The sequence below is a fragment of the Ictalurus furcatus genome, chromosome 18, assembly GCF_023375685.1.
Source record: "Ictalurus furcatus strain D&B chromosome 18, Billie_1.0, whole genome shotgun sequence".
NCBI lineage: Eukaryota > Metazoa > Chordata > Actinopteri > Siluriformes > Ictaluridae > Ictalurus > Ictalurus furcatus.
The window spans coordinates 1192724-1207500 of NC_071272.1; the positions used below are offsets into that span (position 1 = coordinate 1192724).

The 14777-nt window shown below is 39.7% G+C and overlaps 1 protein-coding gene across 1 annotated transcript in view; it reads left to right on the forward strand.

Annotated features, from left to right (window-relative positions):
- col27a1a (collagen, type XXVII, alpha 1a) overlaps positions 1 to 14777 on the forward strand; it is a 63834-nt gene that overhangs the window by 43341 nt on the left and 5716 nt on the right. The window contains exons 32-58 of the mRNA XM_053649359.1: positions 724 to 777; positions 1001 to 1054; positions 1287 to 1340; positions 1583 to 1636; positions 1890 to 1943; positions 2684 to 2791; positions 3192 to 3245; positions 4778 to 4885; positions 6230 to 6283; positions 6417 to 6470; positions 6703 to 6759; positions 6882 to 6935; positions 7494 to 7547; positions 7653 to 7706; positions 7823 to 7876; positions 8437 to 8544; positions 8778 to 8885; positions 9687 to 9794; positions 10529 to 10582; positions 11202 to 11264; positions 11921 to 11974; positions 13073 to 13108; positions 13213 to 13230; positions 13332 to 13445; positions 13591 to 13831; positions 14018 to 14127; positions 14655 to 14777. The exon at positions 14655 to 14777 is cut by the window's right edge and continues 78 nt beyond it. Coding sequence (XP_053505334.1) covers positions 724 to 777; positions 1001 to 1054; positions 1287 to 1340; positions 1583 to 1636; positions 1890 to 1943; positions 2684 to 2791; positions 3192 to 3245; positions 4778 to 4885; positions 6230 to 6283; positions 6417 to 6470; positions 6703 to 6759; positions 6882 to 6935; positions 7494 to 7547; positions 7653 to 7706; positions 7823 to 7876; positions 8437 to 8544; positions 8778 to 8885; positions 9687 to 9794; positions 10529 to 10582; positions 11202 to 11264; positions 11921 to 11974; positions 13073 to 13108; positions 13213 to 13230; positions 13332 to 13445; positions 13591 to 13831; positions 14018 to 14127; positions 14655 to 14777 — 2058 coding nt within the window. The remainder of the gene's footprint in view (positions 1 to 723; positions 778 to 1000; positions 1055 to 1286; positions 1341 to 1582; positions 1637 to 1889; positions 1944 to 2683; positions 2792 to 3191; positions 3246 to 4777; positions 4886 to 6229; positions 6284 to 6416; positions 6471 to 6702; positions 6760 to 6881; positions 6936 to 7493; positions 7548 to 7652; positions 7707 to 7822; positions 7877 to 8436; positions 8545 to 8777; positions 8886 to 9686; positions 9795 to 10528; positions 10583 to 11201; positions 11265 to 11920; positions 11975 to 13072; positions 13109 to 13212; positions 13231 to 13331; positions 13446 to 13590; positions 13832 to 14017; positions 14128 to 14654) is intronic.

Below are 14777 nucleotides of genomic sequence, written 5' to 3' on the forward strand. Positions count from 1 at the left end.
TGTCTTTGTATGCTGTAGCATTAAGAGTGCCAGTAATACATTTCCATATTACAGTAATTGGTTTACAACAGTATCAGCACAATTTAATTGAAATACTACCACATCACTAAAAGATTATTCCTCTCTATAAGCTTTGCCTGCCATGTTTTTGAAGCTTATAGGCACTTTTGTCAAATGAAGGAAATGCCCTTCCATTATGAGAGTTCCATTCCTTGTGCCATCAAATAAAACCGGGGGAATAAGATTCAAATGCACCTAAATGGGACGCAAGTGTAACGTGCAGCTTGATGAGGCAGGACACACGTGTTACAAAACTCATTGTAATTACACATGGCAGAGGTTAACACAAAGGCAGAAAGGGTTAACCGGGGAATATGCACAATTAGAGTGCAAAACTGGCTGAGATCAAAACCAGAACACAGAGGGATACCAGGGACTTGGAAAACAAGCTCGTACTATCGTCAGGAACGCACAATAAGACTTTGCATGTAGACAAAGCAACAGCATGGTTTAAATCAACTTCTCTGGGTGAAATAAGAAACAGGTTAACACAATCAGGGGAAATAAACCATGGGCTGTGCGGGCACGGAAACACTAACCAAAACATAAGCATATGACATTCGTGATAACAATATGGGTGCCTGGAATATTGTAAAATGCTATAGAACTGATTATTGCCAAATGCCTAGGTATTGGTTGTTAACACTTCCTATCTCTCTACAGGGAATCCAAGGGCCTTCTGGAGCTCCAGGAGAAAAAGGGATTGCAGGAGAGCCAGTGAGTGAAATCGATGCTAAAGTAGAACATTAAAGATGCTTCCTGCCTGCTTCCGTCTCATTAATGAGACACAAATGTGGCTCAGTTTAGTTTAATTCTTCTCCTCACAGCTTGGTACTGCATGTGTTGGTATGCCTGTGTGTGTGTGTGTGTGTGTGTGTGTGTGTGTGTGTGTGTGTGTGTGTGAAACTATTTCCTGATCAAATATTTCGTTTTTACTAAGGGACCCCCAGGAATACCAGGAACAATAGGGCCTCTTGGAAACATTGGACCAATGGTAAATGTCCATAACATATTCAAGTGCGCACACACACACACACACACACACACACACACACACACAATGTTCATTTCAGATATAAAAATATGATTCAAATACTGTATGCCAGAGCAGCGTATATACAGTATATGGCATGTGTATTTGAAACCGCTTCCTCAGTACAGTTCAGTTCAGGAAAGGGCCTCTCTCTGTCTTTCTGTCATGGTCTCTCACTGTCCCTCTTCCTTAGGGTCCACCAGGAAAAGTGGGAGACATGGGCGTCCCTGGTGAGCCAGGAGAGAAGGTAGAATGATCACTATCTGTCTTCTGAGAAAAACATGTTGATGTTTTGATGTTTTTCTTAAATAGATATCGGAAGTTTGCAGGTGGTTCATTTTAACCTTGTGAAAGCTGGGCTCCGCCACTATAGAGATTCTAGTTCGTGTTTGTTGATCATGTTGAACATTCTGTGATCAAATTAGAATGATAGAATTTACTGAAAAGAAATGACAGATACTCAGTAGTTTGCGTTTTGTTATGCTCTAGGGTGCGGCGGGAGCCGACGGGAGTGCCGGAGCTCCAGGCCTCATCGGGCCCAGGGTGCGTCTGACCTTTTGTTCGTTCAGAAAGTTTTAGCATTTTGAAAATTCTAAACCAACAACAACAAAAAAGAACATTTCTAGGTCACTATTTAAATTTAAGCAACACACTGTGATATTGATCTGATACTGAAGCATTTTCACGAGTGGTCTCAGACTTTTGGACCGCACTGTACGTGGATGTTATACACGTGAGAGCATTTTTTTTGTAAAGTTAATTCATGGTGTGTATGCATGTGTGTGTGTGTGTATAGGGAGAGCCAGGTTTGGAGGGTGAACTTGGCCCAGCTGGTCCCGACGGTGCCAAGGTACGAGTGTCCCATTAAACCCAAATGAAACTTGTCCTCTGTTGGGTTTCATTGTGGTGTCTACGTGTAATTATTACTCAGTACTTGCCTGTATCTCAAGTCCATGTGAGACCAATGATTGCCATGTCATCAGCAAACTTTAGAAGTTTACAGGATCTTTGGAGGTGCATTCAATGGCATACACAGAGTAGAGTGCAGGTGACACATAGGTGAACCTTGAGGCGATCCAGTGCTAAGGGTCAGAGAAACTGATGTGAGCTTCCTCAGTCTCACATGATATTTCCTGTCGGTCTGGAGCGAAGCGATCCGCTGGCACGTCGGAGTTCAGCAGAGAAAGTGTGGAAAGTTTAACAGTGATGGGAACATTGTGTTAAATGCCTAGGTGAAATCAACAAACAGGATTCTGGCATAATCCAGATGTTGTGAAGTATAACGGAGCCCCATGCTTACAGCGCGGTCATGCTGCATTTCCTCTGAATAGCAAACACGGTAAACAGTAAAAGGATCTCTCATCTCAATGCTGAAATTCTGATCCATCATCTCATATTCATCTTTTCATCGAAAAGAAAAATGCCGTTCCGATGTATTCTGTATTAGAATCGTCTAGAAGACTCTTTTGGGGGGTTGTTTTTAAGCTTTTCTTCCAATCTTACTATGTATGTATGTATACAGTCTTAGTATGGATTCTGTCATGTTCATTAGAATGTTCTTAGCATTAGCAACATTGCTTTGTTAAACAGGGTGAAAAAGGTGACATGGGGCCAGAGGGTGAACCTGGTACCAGGGGTGACCCAGGGATCAAAGGCAAAGAAGGGCCACCAGGTGATCCTGGACTCACTGGAGTCAGAGTGAGTACACACCCACACACACACACATTACTATGTACACAAAAGTTTAAAAAATGCGATAAAGCAAATGGTTTTCAGGACAAACATTCGATAATATAATACATTCTGATTTTTAAGTAATCAATTGACTCTCTATACGCTTCTGTTGCGGTACATTCTCGGCTTAAAATATATCAGTGGATTGGATCAGGAGAATTTTTATTTTATTTTAATACCAATATTCATAATCGGATCAGTGCATCCCTACAAGTGACTAATAGAAGGTCTGTGTACTAGTGGCTACCTATATATATTTTTAGAAAGCACAGAAGAAGAAAACCAATAACCATTTTTATGTTTCATCAATGAGATATTTTGAATTACCTGTGTGTGTGTGTGTGTGTGTTTATTTTGTGCTTAGGGTCCTGAAGGGAAGCCAGGGAAAATGGGTGAGAAAGGGAAGCCTGGCCTCAAGGTTCGTGAGCCAAAAAAGTCTTAGAATTGAATTGTTTGCGACAAAAACAAATACGTTTGTTGCTAATTCGGTGCCTGGTTCCTTCCCCGAAGAACTTCTGCAGTGTGAACCCTAACATGAACACTAAATAAAAGACAATAACTAAGGTTTACTGCTCTACCGTGGCACGGCATGTTGAGTGCTGTTTTGGTCGAATTTGAATAATGACTCAAAATAACGTTCAACATCGTGTCTTGCTGTAGGTTGGGAAAAAAATATGGTGTGAAAATCACATTTTCCAGTACATATAAACTCTGGCACCATTTTCCTCAGTTTCAGTTTCAGTATTTGCATACTTAAGTTGTTTGCCTTTATGGGGCGGTATTGTTATTTGTATTTCCAGCAATAATTTGGAATTTTCACTGACCAACAGGTCACGATGACTTTGTCGCACTGTTTGTCGAGTGGTTAAGGTTAAGGGGCTACTGACCAGAAGGTTGTGGGTTCAAGCCCCAGTGCTGCCATGCTGCCACTGTTGGGCTCTTGAGCAAAGCCCTTAATCTGCTGTAGCATGGCTGATCCTACACGCTGACCCCTGCTTCCTGACAAAAAATTATTATAATAATGATAATAATTTCACTATGCTGTAATGTATATGTGACGTATAAAGGCTTCTTCTTCTTCTTTCAAGCCTATATGTAACCTCTTGCTTTTTCTCTTTACTGTGTAATGTTCAAAAACAATTCAAAAATAGATTAGTACATTTAATGCAATCTTACTTGCAGTTATTTAGAATAGGACCCAAAAGCTGTCTCCATTACCACGAATCATTTCATCAGTTACAAAAACTATTACAAAACAGCACTGGGGTTTCATTTGGGCAGAGTTACACTGAGTTACAGTGATATTTAGGAGGAGTAGCAGCTCAGTGTGGGAAGAGTATGTTTCAGTTCTGTTTATTTTATGCCAAGTTCTATGAACAAGTTCTTGACATATTTCTTCCTGTCTTTCATCTTACATAGCTATTATTATTATTATTATTATTATTATTATTTTTATTTAGCTTATAATATGTTATTATTTTGCTGCCATAATAGCCTCCACTGCTCTGGGAAGGCTTTCCACTAGATTTCGTTGTTGCTGTGGGGACTTAGTGAGGCGTTAGTGAGGTTACGATGGGCGATAAGACCTGGTGTGCAGTCTGCGTTCCAGTTTATTCCAAAGGTGTTATGTGGGCTTGAGGTCAAGGTCCTGTGCAGGCCACTTGATCGCTTCCAGATGAACGTTGGAAAACCATGTCTTTATGTCTTTGTGCATGGGAGCATTGTCATGCTGGAGCAGGGTTGAGCCTGTTAGTTCTAGTGAAGGGACATTTTAATGCTACAGCATACAAAGACGTTCTATACAGTCATGTGACTCCAACTTCAGGGCTGAATTTTGTATGGACTTATTTACTTTGCTGTTACAATTTGTTGGTCCATTAGGAATTATGGTCTCTACTTGGTACGGGACTGTATACTGTATCTGTATTTGACTGGATCTGTTCCTTATAGGGTGCAAAGGGCAACATGGGACATCTGGGTGTGACAGGAACAGCAGGGAAACCCGGGCCAGTTGGAACCATTGGACCAAAAGGATCAAGAGGAACTACTGGACCTGCGGTAAGCAAAATAATTTATTTTGGTTAGATGGTACGTTTCTCAGCCCTGAGCCAATGTGAATGTACAGTTAAGTGATTGTAGCCTGTTTGGTCTGGGGTGTATAGTAGAATTCCCAATCACTTATTCTTCAAGCAGACATTGAAACACAAAATCTTTCAGACATAGTATATACTGTAGATGTCTCGAGAAACCAGACCATCAAGAGGGCATTCAAGGACCAGGGCTACTAAATTGTTGTTTTTAAATGATAATGTTATATAATGAAGCAAAAATGTTATCCAATACCAACTTGGCTTAAAATGTATTTGCGCCCGTAGTTACTAATTCCCCAAATCTATGAAACTGCACTGATAATGGGGTTCAGCTGGACTAGACACAACTGCAAACCCTGTTCAATCACATCTAGAACTTTCTCAACAGCATGAAGTGGGTTAAAAGTCTTACGGAGTAACACACTGTGCCAAAATTTAAAGAAATTCCAGAAATGATGATGAAGAAGGTGATTGAAAGACATCAGTCTGGGAAGGGTTACAAAGCTATTTCAGAGGCTCTGGGACTCTAAAGAACCCACAGCGAGAGCCGTTATCTCCAAATGGAAAAACTCGGCACAGTAGTGAACCTTCACAGAAGTGTCCGTCCTTCCAAAATTCCTCCAAGAGCACAGCGACGACTCATCCAGGAAGTCACAAAAGACCCAAGGACAACATCAAAGGACCTCCATTCCTCTCTTGCATCAATAAAGGTCAGTGTTCATGACTCCACTATCAGAAAGACGCCGGGGGTTAAATGGCATCTATGGAAGAGTGGTGAGGTGAAACCCACTGCTGACCCAGAAGAACATTAAGGCTCATATGAATTTTGCCAAAACACTCCTTGATGTTCCTCAAACCTTTTGGGAGAATGTTCTGTGGACTTAGGAGTCGAATGTGGAATTGTTTGGCGTCCCGTTCCATCTGGAGTAAACCAAACACACAATTCCACAAAAAGATCATCATACCTACGATCAGATCAGGCATGGTGGTGGAAGTGTGATGGTGTGGGGATGCTCTCTACCAGAAAATTCCTGGTAAATAAAACTGGATTATGCAGCAAGACAGTGATCCAAAGTGGTATGGTTTCAGTGTGAAAGCTACATTGTGTTGCTTCAGCTTGATTCTGTCCTTTGCTCTTAAGGACAGAATTAAAATCTCATTATGTTTTACTCCATATGCTCATTTCCGCACTTTCTGTTTTACTCTCAGTTAAGGCATGTGGGTCAGAATGTCATGTCAGAATTGGTATTGGTATGGAAAAAGAATAATTTTCTTCGGAATATTCAACAAACAGTTTTCACTTCTTCTTCAGGGTGCTCCAGGCCGGATGGGACAACAGGGGGATCCAGGTCTAGTAGGGTATGAGGTGAGGATGATGAAAGATTCTTAGACACATCTGATGTTTATGAACTCACTCTTTCACACTTTTAGTGGAGAATATAGAGGAGCAGTATCTCTCCCCCTCCAATTTCTCTCTCTTTGTTTCTTTCTCTCTGTAGGGTCACCATGGGCCACAGGGTCCTATAGGGCCTCCAGGACCAAAAGGTGTAAAGGTAAAATCACACTTCCTGTGGGTACCTGTGTATTTTGCTCATTAACAAGAAATGTACCACAGCATTTTCACTGCAGCATCCATAAAGCATTACGATGGTGCATATTTATTTACACCTCTAATGTTAAACTACACACACAAAAATATGGCAAGGAGGAAACTTATGCATCACACTTTCATCTCATTTAATGTAAGTTTTTTTCGTTGTTGTTGTTGTTGTTGTTGTTGTTTAGGGCGAACAAGGAGATGATGGGAAAATAACAGGTCCTCCTGGTTCCCCTGGATTTCGAGTGAGTTAATGTTTTTGTCTCTCACACACTCGTTTTTCTCCTATATATTGTGTCTGCAGTATAGCAGAAAACATTAATAAACTGTGTGTGTGTGTGTGTGTGTGTTCGTGCGCGTTTGCCAGGGTCGCGTCGGTGACCGAGGTGACCGAGGGGAGCCAGGAGATCCAGGATACCCAGTGAGTTAATATCAGGGTTGGATTTGACCTTTGGCTCTTCGGCCCTCGTAACGGTCATGCATAACACACGTGTACACATATAAACATAGCAAAATTCTATTGACGTGCAACTGTTTCCCTCTTTTGAAGTGAATGCGCTGCAAAGCCTTCTGTCCTGACACAGTGTTGACACTTGCGAATATATAAATAATACCCCTTGTTTTTTATTTATTTATTTGTTTGTTTGTTTGTTTATTAAAAAAAAAAACCATACATACTACCATACAAGTCCCTGTGTATTAAAGCTTGCCTTGACATAAATGCATTATGGGAATTCACCTGGCTACTGACACGATACTGTATGGCCACTCAGTGATAACGTTTGTCAAGAAATCCTTCCTGAAATTGTTAAAATGCGTAGAGCTAGCATTTGAGTTCGGCCTAGTTATCAGTATCTTGCCAGTTTGAGATCAATTTCAAGCCGATGCCGAACGTTGTGTGTTTCTACAAACTACTCACACGTTGAATAAAGATTTTCATATTTTCTTGTGTGTTCACTGGTGATGTTTTGATGCCCAGGGTCAGACGGGGGTGGACGGACTTCGAGGAAAAGCTGGTGCACCTGGATTACCTGTGAGCAAATGAACACACACACACAGACATACACAGACACACACATATTCTCTCTCTCTCTCTCTCTCTCTCTCTCTCACTCAGGTGTGTTTTTATATATTTTAGGGTCACCCTGGTCCTCGTGGACAACAAGGCCCCAAAGGATCAAAAGGGGAACAGGTATGGGGTTGTGTTTTTTGGGGTTGTGTTTAATGTGTCACAGTGTTTGAGAGGTGTGACAGTAGGAGGTTTTTAACCATCTCTTTTTTTTTTTCTTCTGTTTTCTCCTTTTAAAGGGTCAAAAAGGTAAACAGGGTCAGCAAGGAGAACGTGGAAGTAGAGGAGCACCGGTAAGAACAACAGATCTTTTTTTTTCCCCCTGTTGATTATCATTGTTTTTGTCACACACAAAAACGGTAAAAATTGTACAGTACAGAAAAACAGTTTGACATAAACAGCCACTTTTCTGAACAGTGTCAATTCTGTCATCATTACTTATAAATCACCTTTGACCTTTGTGCTGTAGGCCGACAGTTTATTCAGGAAAAATTGCAGGACGTTTGTCAAACGACATTTTGTCCACAAAATAAATGGCTTTAACGTTTCTGTGTGTTTAGAATGAGTTCGTCTAAGCACGAGAGCATTGTTTACACTGCATTTGAATGAGTATATTTTATTATATTGCTATATAATTCTATAAAATTAGCACATTTGGTCCTTTTCACATCAGTAACAAAAAATAAACAAACAAACAAACAAAAAAAAAAACAACCTTAGACTTATGTGTGTGGAAATTTTGGAGTTTGGAGTCTGGAAAGGTGTTATCATTATATAAATATCATTATTTATATTTATTCAACATACCATGGTTTTCCATAGAGTACAAAATTTCTCTCTCTCGTTTTTGAAGGGTGAGGTTGGCTTGCCAGGCCCAAGGGGTGTGATTGGTCGAGAGGGCCGGGAGGGCGTTCCTGGAGTGGATGGTATTCCAGGGAAGGACGGAAGTAAAGGAATACCAGTAAGCATAATTTTCTTCTTCTTCTTCTTCTTCTTCTTCTTCTTCTTCTTTCCTTTTTTCTGTTAAATAATGTGTATATTTGGAATTGTAAAAAATACACCAATATTTCTGCGTATATACAGTGTACCAGTATTCACTTATATTGGTACACCATTTCAGAGTGACGCATGCCTGAAAATGACTTCCCGCACCCTCTTTCTCTCTCGTTCTCCTCTTTATCTCTCTTTCTTCAGGGTGAGCAAGGAGACGATGGAGAGGTCGGGCTTCCGGGGAAATCTGGAGCAAGGGGGAAAGTTGGTGTTCCAGGTTTACCAGGAGATCAGGGTTCATTTGGCCCAAAGGTGAGATGACTCTCAAGCTGAACAAACAGCACACCGCAACACACCACAGCCCTGATTTACTGATATACAAACGTGATACCACAAAAATGTTCAAGCTGGTTTAATAAAATGGCCTATGGATAAATGATTAAACATGACAGCATGCAACGTCTATTTTGTGTGTTTGCCTTAATAAATATGTCATTTGGGCTATTTCAACCTGAAGATGCAAAAAGGTAGGCAGGTGTTTATGTAAAGTGAATCATTTTGCATTGCATCAATTTTGCCAAAGGACGTTAATTAGATTAGACGTCTCAATAAGGAGTATTTTTCTACATTGCACCTTAGTGTCTCAAAACAATCGGAATGTTCTTCAAAAGGATGACTTATTGCCACGGTTAACATTTCATATTAGGGATTCGACGTCTGTTTGTACTCCTGATGCCGACAGCATTTAAACAGAGCCTTTAAGAAGGTTTTCATTCACATTTGCACACTAATGTCCACGCTCTTCGGTTTGATGTTTTTGAACGCATCTTACTGCCTTTAACTGTCATTATACTGGCGCTTTAGTGTCAGATCCTCATCAGATCATCACTGAACACTAATTATTTAAGAGTAAGATCATTTTTATCTCTTTGATAAATCCTCTCATGCATCTGAAATACAGTATATCTGTATGCTAGCACAGGTAATTGCATCAGTTGATGGGTTGTGTGCCTTGATCCATGCTGATTTCAGGAAATAGGAGCAAATTTTATTTCATTTAGGCTATATTAGTCAGTGACAATTACTATCAATAAGCTATTTAATAATTGGCAGGGTGAGCGAGGTCTCCCAGGTCATCCTGGTCCTTCAGGGAAAAGAGGATTTAAAGGAGGAATGGGACTGCCAGGAGCTCAGGGAGATCCAGGGCCCAAAGGACAGCCAGTGAGTACCATAAAGTACTATATATATATATATAATTTTTTTTTAAATCAATGGTCAAATCCCTTGGGAATTGAGGTATTTTTCCGAGTACTGTTTCTTAGTACTTTTTTACTATTACATACCATAGATTTTATAACAAAACTGAAACGCATACAATTACACCTGTTTAGACTGAAACAAAGTAAATATCGATTTTTTTTCTGGATACATTTAATATACAAAATGACATTCATGACTGATATATCTGTTTAAATGCTTGAGACGAATGCGTTCAGCTCTGATAAGTAATAACTATTGATTAGTACTCCTTTTTTTTTACGTACCTGTATATGTTTGGTTTTTCCAGTGTTTCAAATGAGATCGGTGTAAACGATACAGACGATGATAAATGTATTCGTTCTACTCATTAACGATTTGCGTTGTGTTTATTCATTTTGAAATTTAAATGTATAAATTTAACCTGATCCAAGTTTAAAAAAAAAAAAATAAATAAAAATTCCTTAAGATACGGACATTTGGGATACTGACTAAGATACTGACATTTCAAAACCCGACATTTTGAGATCAGATTCACGTGTACAGTTTTAAAGGAAATCAGATTTCCTCTGAAACTGATCCGCTCACGTAGCACTGTTAACATACAGTTGCATCATATGCATATTTTATATTTTTGGTGTGTCCTCTTACTCGTAGGATATTTCTTTAGGGTTTAATGTCATGTTTTTTTTTTTTAGGGAGATGTCGGAGAGCCTGGTTTTCCAGGGATACTAGGAATATTTGGTCCAAAGGTAAGATGGAGAGAGAAAGAGAGAGAGTGTAACACTTTCTGCTTTTTGTTGACCTTGGTTTACATTTTTTTTTGTAATGCAAATTCAAATAATAAGCCTAAACCATAACCATAATTGGTTATAATAATTGGTTGTAATAATACACGTGAGGCCCGACTAGTATAAATGGGCTAAAAGGATAGTAAAAAAAACAAAAAAGCCTAGTAAAATCCGTTCTGCCGTCAGTCAGATGTGTGTAGTGCAGCAGGTGGGCGGATTCAGAGGCATGTGCTATAGTTACAACACTGTGGTGCATCACAACACAAGGAGGTGCGTTAAGTATAAACACACCAAATGAAAACTTTTGCTTTGTGAAAGTCAGTAAGAAATGTTCTGTAATTGGACATTGGTTGTGGAAACTTATTGTCTGTCAGGAAACTAGAACGCACACACACACACACACACACACACACACACTAACACTGTGTTATATTGCACCATGTTTTCTTGGTCCCTTTTCACTAACCTTGTAAAACTAGGAAATACCATGAACACGTAGCATATGTGAGTAGTGATGCTGTGTGTATGAAGGTGTGCATATGTGTTTAATTAATAGTGTCTTTTTGTTTTCCTTGGGCAGGGGCCTCCGGGTGACTTTGGGCCTAAAGGTATTCGTGGACCTAAAGGGCCCCCTGGACAAATGGTGAGACTAAACATACACAATCATACACAATAACACACACATACAATGGTGCTTGAAAGTTTGTGAACCCTTTAGAATGGTCTATATTTCTACATAAATATGACCTAAAACATCAGATTTCGCACAAGTCCTAACATTATACGGTGTCATTTATTTATTGAGGATAATGATCTACTATTACATATCTGTGAGTGGCAAAAAGCTCTAGGATTAGCAGTTCATTGCATTGAAGGTGAAATTAGATGTAAAAATCCATGAGGTCACAAAGGAACCCGGGGTAACTTCTAAGCAACTAAAGTTCTCTCTCATATTGGCTAATGTTAAAGTTCATGAGTCCACCATCAGGAGAACACTGAACAACAACAGTGTGCCTGGCAGGGTTACCTCGGGTAACCTTTTAACATCAGGTCTCTTTAAGCTTTTTTAAACAAATCCTGCAATTTTTGTAACTGGCATTTCACAATGATATTTTCGTATTTGCTTTGAATGTCTGTTTTTGCAACAGTTATGGGTGCAATTTATAACCTGTTATCCATCAACACACACACACACATTTTTTTTGCAGTCTTAATCGTAATTTCTTTGAATCTAGACTTACGTGTGTCGTTTGTGCAAGACGGAAATACTGAATGTTTTTTCTTTCCCATCTTCCTCAGGGTAAAGTGGGGGTGACTGGTCCTGTTGGTATAATCGGCCCAGGTGGCAGTCCTGTGAGTGATGTGTCAATATATAGTATAATACAAACGTCAAACGTATATGATTTTAATAAGTAAAGGTGTCACGATGGAGTTCATGGAGAAAAAAACTCAGGGAAACAGACACGGGGACGGAAATAACCAGAACACCAGGACAACCAGAAACTAAGCAAAATTAAGAAAACAAGGCTAGACAAACTTAAACGATCAAAACAGAATAGTACAAGTACACAGTACAAAGAATAACAAATGCAAGCAAAACACAAACGTCACCTAAATGCAATGCTCTAGCAACTAAAGGAAGAAAACAGATAACTCGAATAGGGTAACTAATCAAGAAAATGACCAAAAAGACAAAAAAACAAACAAAAGGAGCATGGTTAATACTGGAAATGAGGGACAACAGAAGAAGTGGTTCTCCACAGACAGTCAGGGTGCCCTCTAGGGGCCCAAGATGGAATTGCCCCTGATAGCCATAACAAAAGGAGTATTTTATTCCTTCTATTGATTCTAGCAATTTGCCAACAGTTATCATTTTTACATTAATTAAAGAACATCACCACATTCATTTAGTCAGTTTATACTTTAATGTAGTAGAATGTCAGGGAAATAAATTACTTCCTGTTATCACTTACATTCTAGCAGCTGTAAAAAGTTGTTATCTCCGCAGTTATTAAGACAAAAAACGCGGTTTGCCAACTGCTACAAAGTATTGACACCTGAGCCTCCTTCCATAAATGTTAAATAAAAAAAACCTTCACCATATTTAAAAAAGCTTAACCGTTAAGCTTAATTATTAGAATTTTTATATCCATCGTAAATATATATTACACACTTGTTGATTCATTTCAGTTAAACACACAGTCGGAAGTGGTTTTGCTTGTCGATAACAAACACTTGATATCTCAGTATATTCCACCGTGCGTTACGTTACTTCACTTATTCTCTTATTGTTGAAAAATTCGGACATATTTGAGCGATACAGTTGAACGATGTTTGTTTCTAAAAGATGAAAATAAACAAGCCATTTTAGCCATTTGGTAAAGGATATGATGAGTACGGTACCGCTGAAGTTGTGACCCATGGCTTTCTTAATCTCCGACCTTTGTCTAGGGTCCTAGAGGAGATTCTGGTAGCAGAGGAGAAATGGTAAAAATGGAATATACACCCACAGAATCCATGCGTTTGTTTTTCACGAATAGAAAAACGCAAAACCCTTAAGTGTTGTGTTTTTTCTCTATTTTGTCATACAGGGTGCTCAGGGGCCGAGGGTGAGGCTTTCAACACACACAACACTCTCAGACACACACGTGCACACATTCACAAACACAAACACTTTTACACTCGTTTAAAATGTGCCGACTGTTTTCAGGGTGCTCCTGGACGTCGCGGGCCTCCTGGTTTACCAGTAAGAGAGATCTTTATGTACTCTCATATTTCTTTCTGGCCTACATGCACATATGAACATGCACACAGACTTAAACCCTAACGTGGTTATTTTTTTTTCCTTTTTGTATTTTTAGGGACCCCCCAGTATCCCCAAATCCTTTGTAAGTACTGAAGTAGGTTTTTTTTTTTCACGTTAGCTTTTCCCCAAACATTACCCTCCCACTGCAGACTCCGACTAAACCACACACCCCACTCTCCTCCTTCACTCCACTCTCTGTCTGTCTGTCTCTCTCTCTCTCTCTCGCTCTCTCTCTCAGATGGAGGATCAGATGGATTTTCCCATGGATCAAGCTCCAGCAATCTTACAGACACTGCACTATCTGAGTTTGCTAGTTCTCAGTCTGAAGAATCCACTAGGAACACGGGATCATCCGGCTCGCCTCTGCCGAGACCTTATAACCTGCCAACACAAATTCATCGATGGTGTGTGTGTGTGTGTGTGTGTGTGTGTGTGTGTGTCTTGGTCTTCATTTCAATATACCGTCTGTATAAACATCAGCCTATTTGTTATACTGACAAAATGTTCTCGCATATACAGCTTGTCAACGATGCAACGTTTGAACGACGGTTCAATAAATATCGTATTTAAATATCCTCTCCTTTCTACAGGCACTTATTGGATCGACCCAAACCTGGGCTGCCCGTCTGACTCTATAGAAGTGACATGCAACTTCACAAGAGGCGGGCTCACCTGCCTTCGACCAATTACTGTGTCCAAGGTATTGAGTTTAACTAATCAGAAATGAATTGGATCATAATCGGAATGATCATAATATATTCAAATCATGTAAACCTGCATGAACCTGACATAACTGTTCAACTAATTTAATCACACGTGTCTATATATAATGGCAAATCAACAGTCATATATTAATGCACTAGCTCTGTTACATTGTGGGGGTAATTAAGAAAGAAAAATGCATATCATGATTGACAGATTGCTCTGATGAAGCGTGTACAAGGTCGTCCATATATTCTTCTGACACTCTGGACATGCTGCTAGATTTCGATAGCTCCGACTTTGGCAAGAGTAACGCTACGGATACCGTCTCAATAGTGTAATATAGAGTGGAACTGTTGGGTGATGGGTAGTGTGTCATTAATGGGATCGGTTAATTTATTAAATTCTTACTCCTGTAACAACGAGTCATTTCGAAAACCTTTAAATGACTCAAATAAATAGTGATTCAGTATAAATAGTTTTCTATCAGTGACCGTGCTGTGTTTTTTTTTTTTTGTTTTATAGCTGGAGTTCAGAGTCAGACACGTCCAAATGAACTTCCTGCATCTGCTGGGTTCAGGGGCAGAGCAACGTATCACCATCCACTGTCTTAACATCACCATCTGGAGCTCCGCCCCCACTCAGACT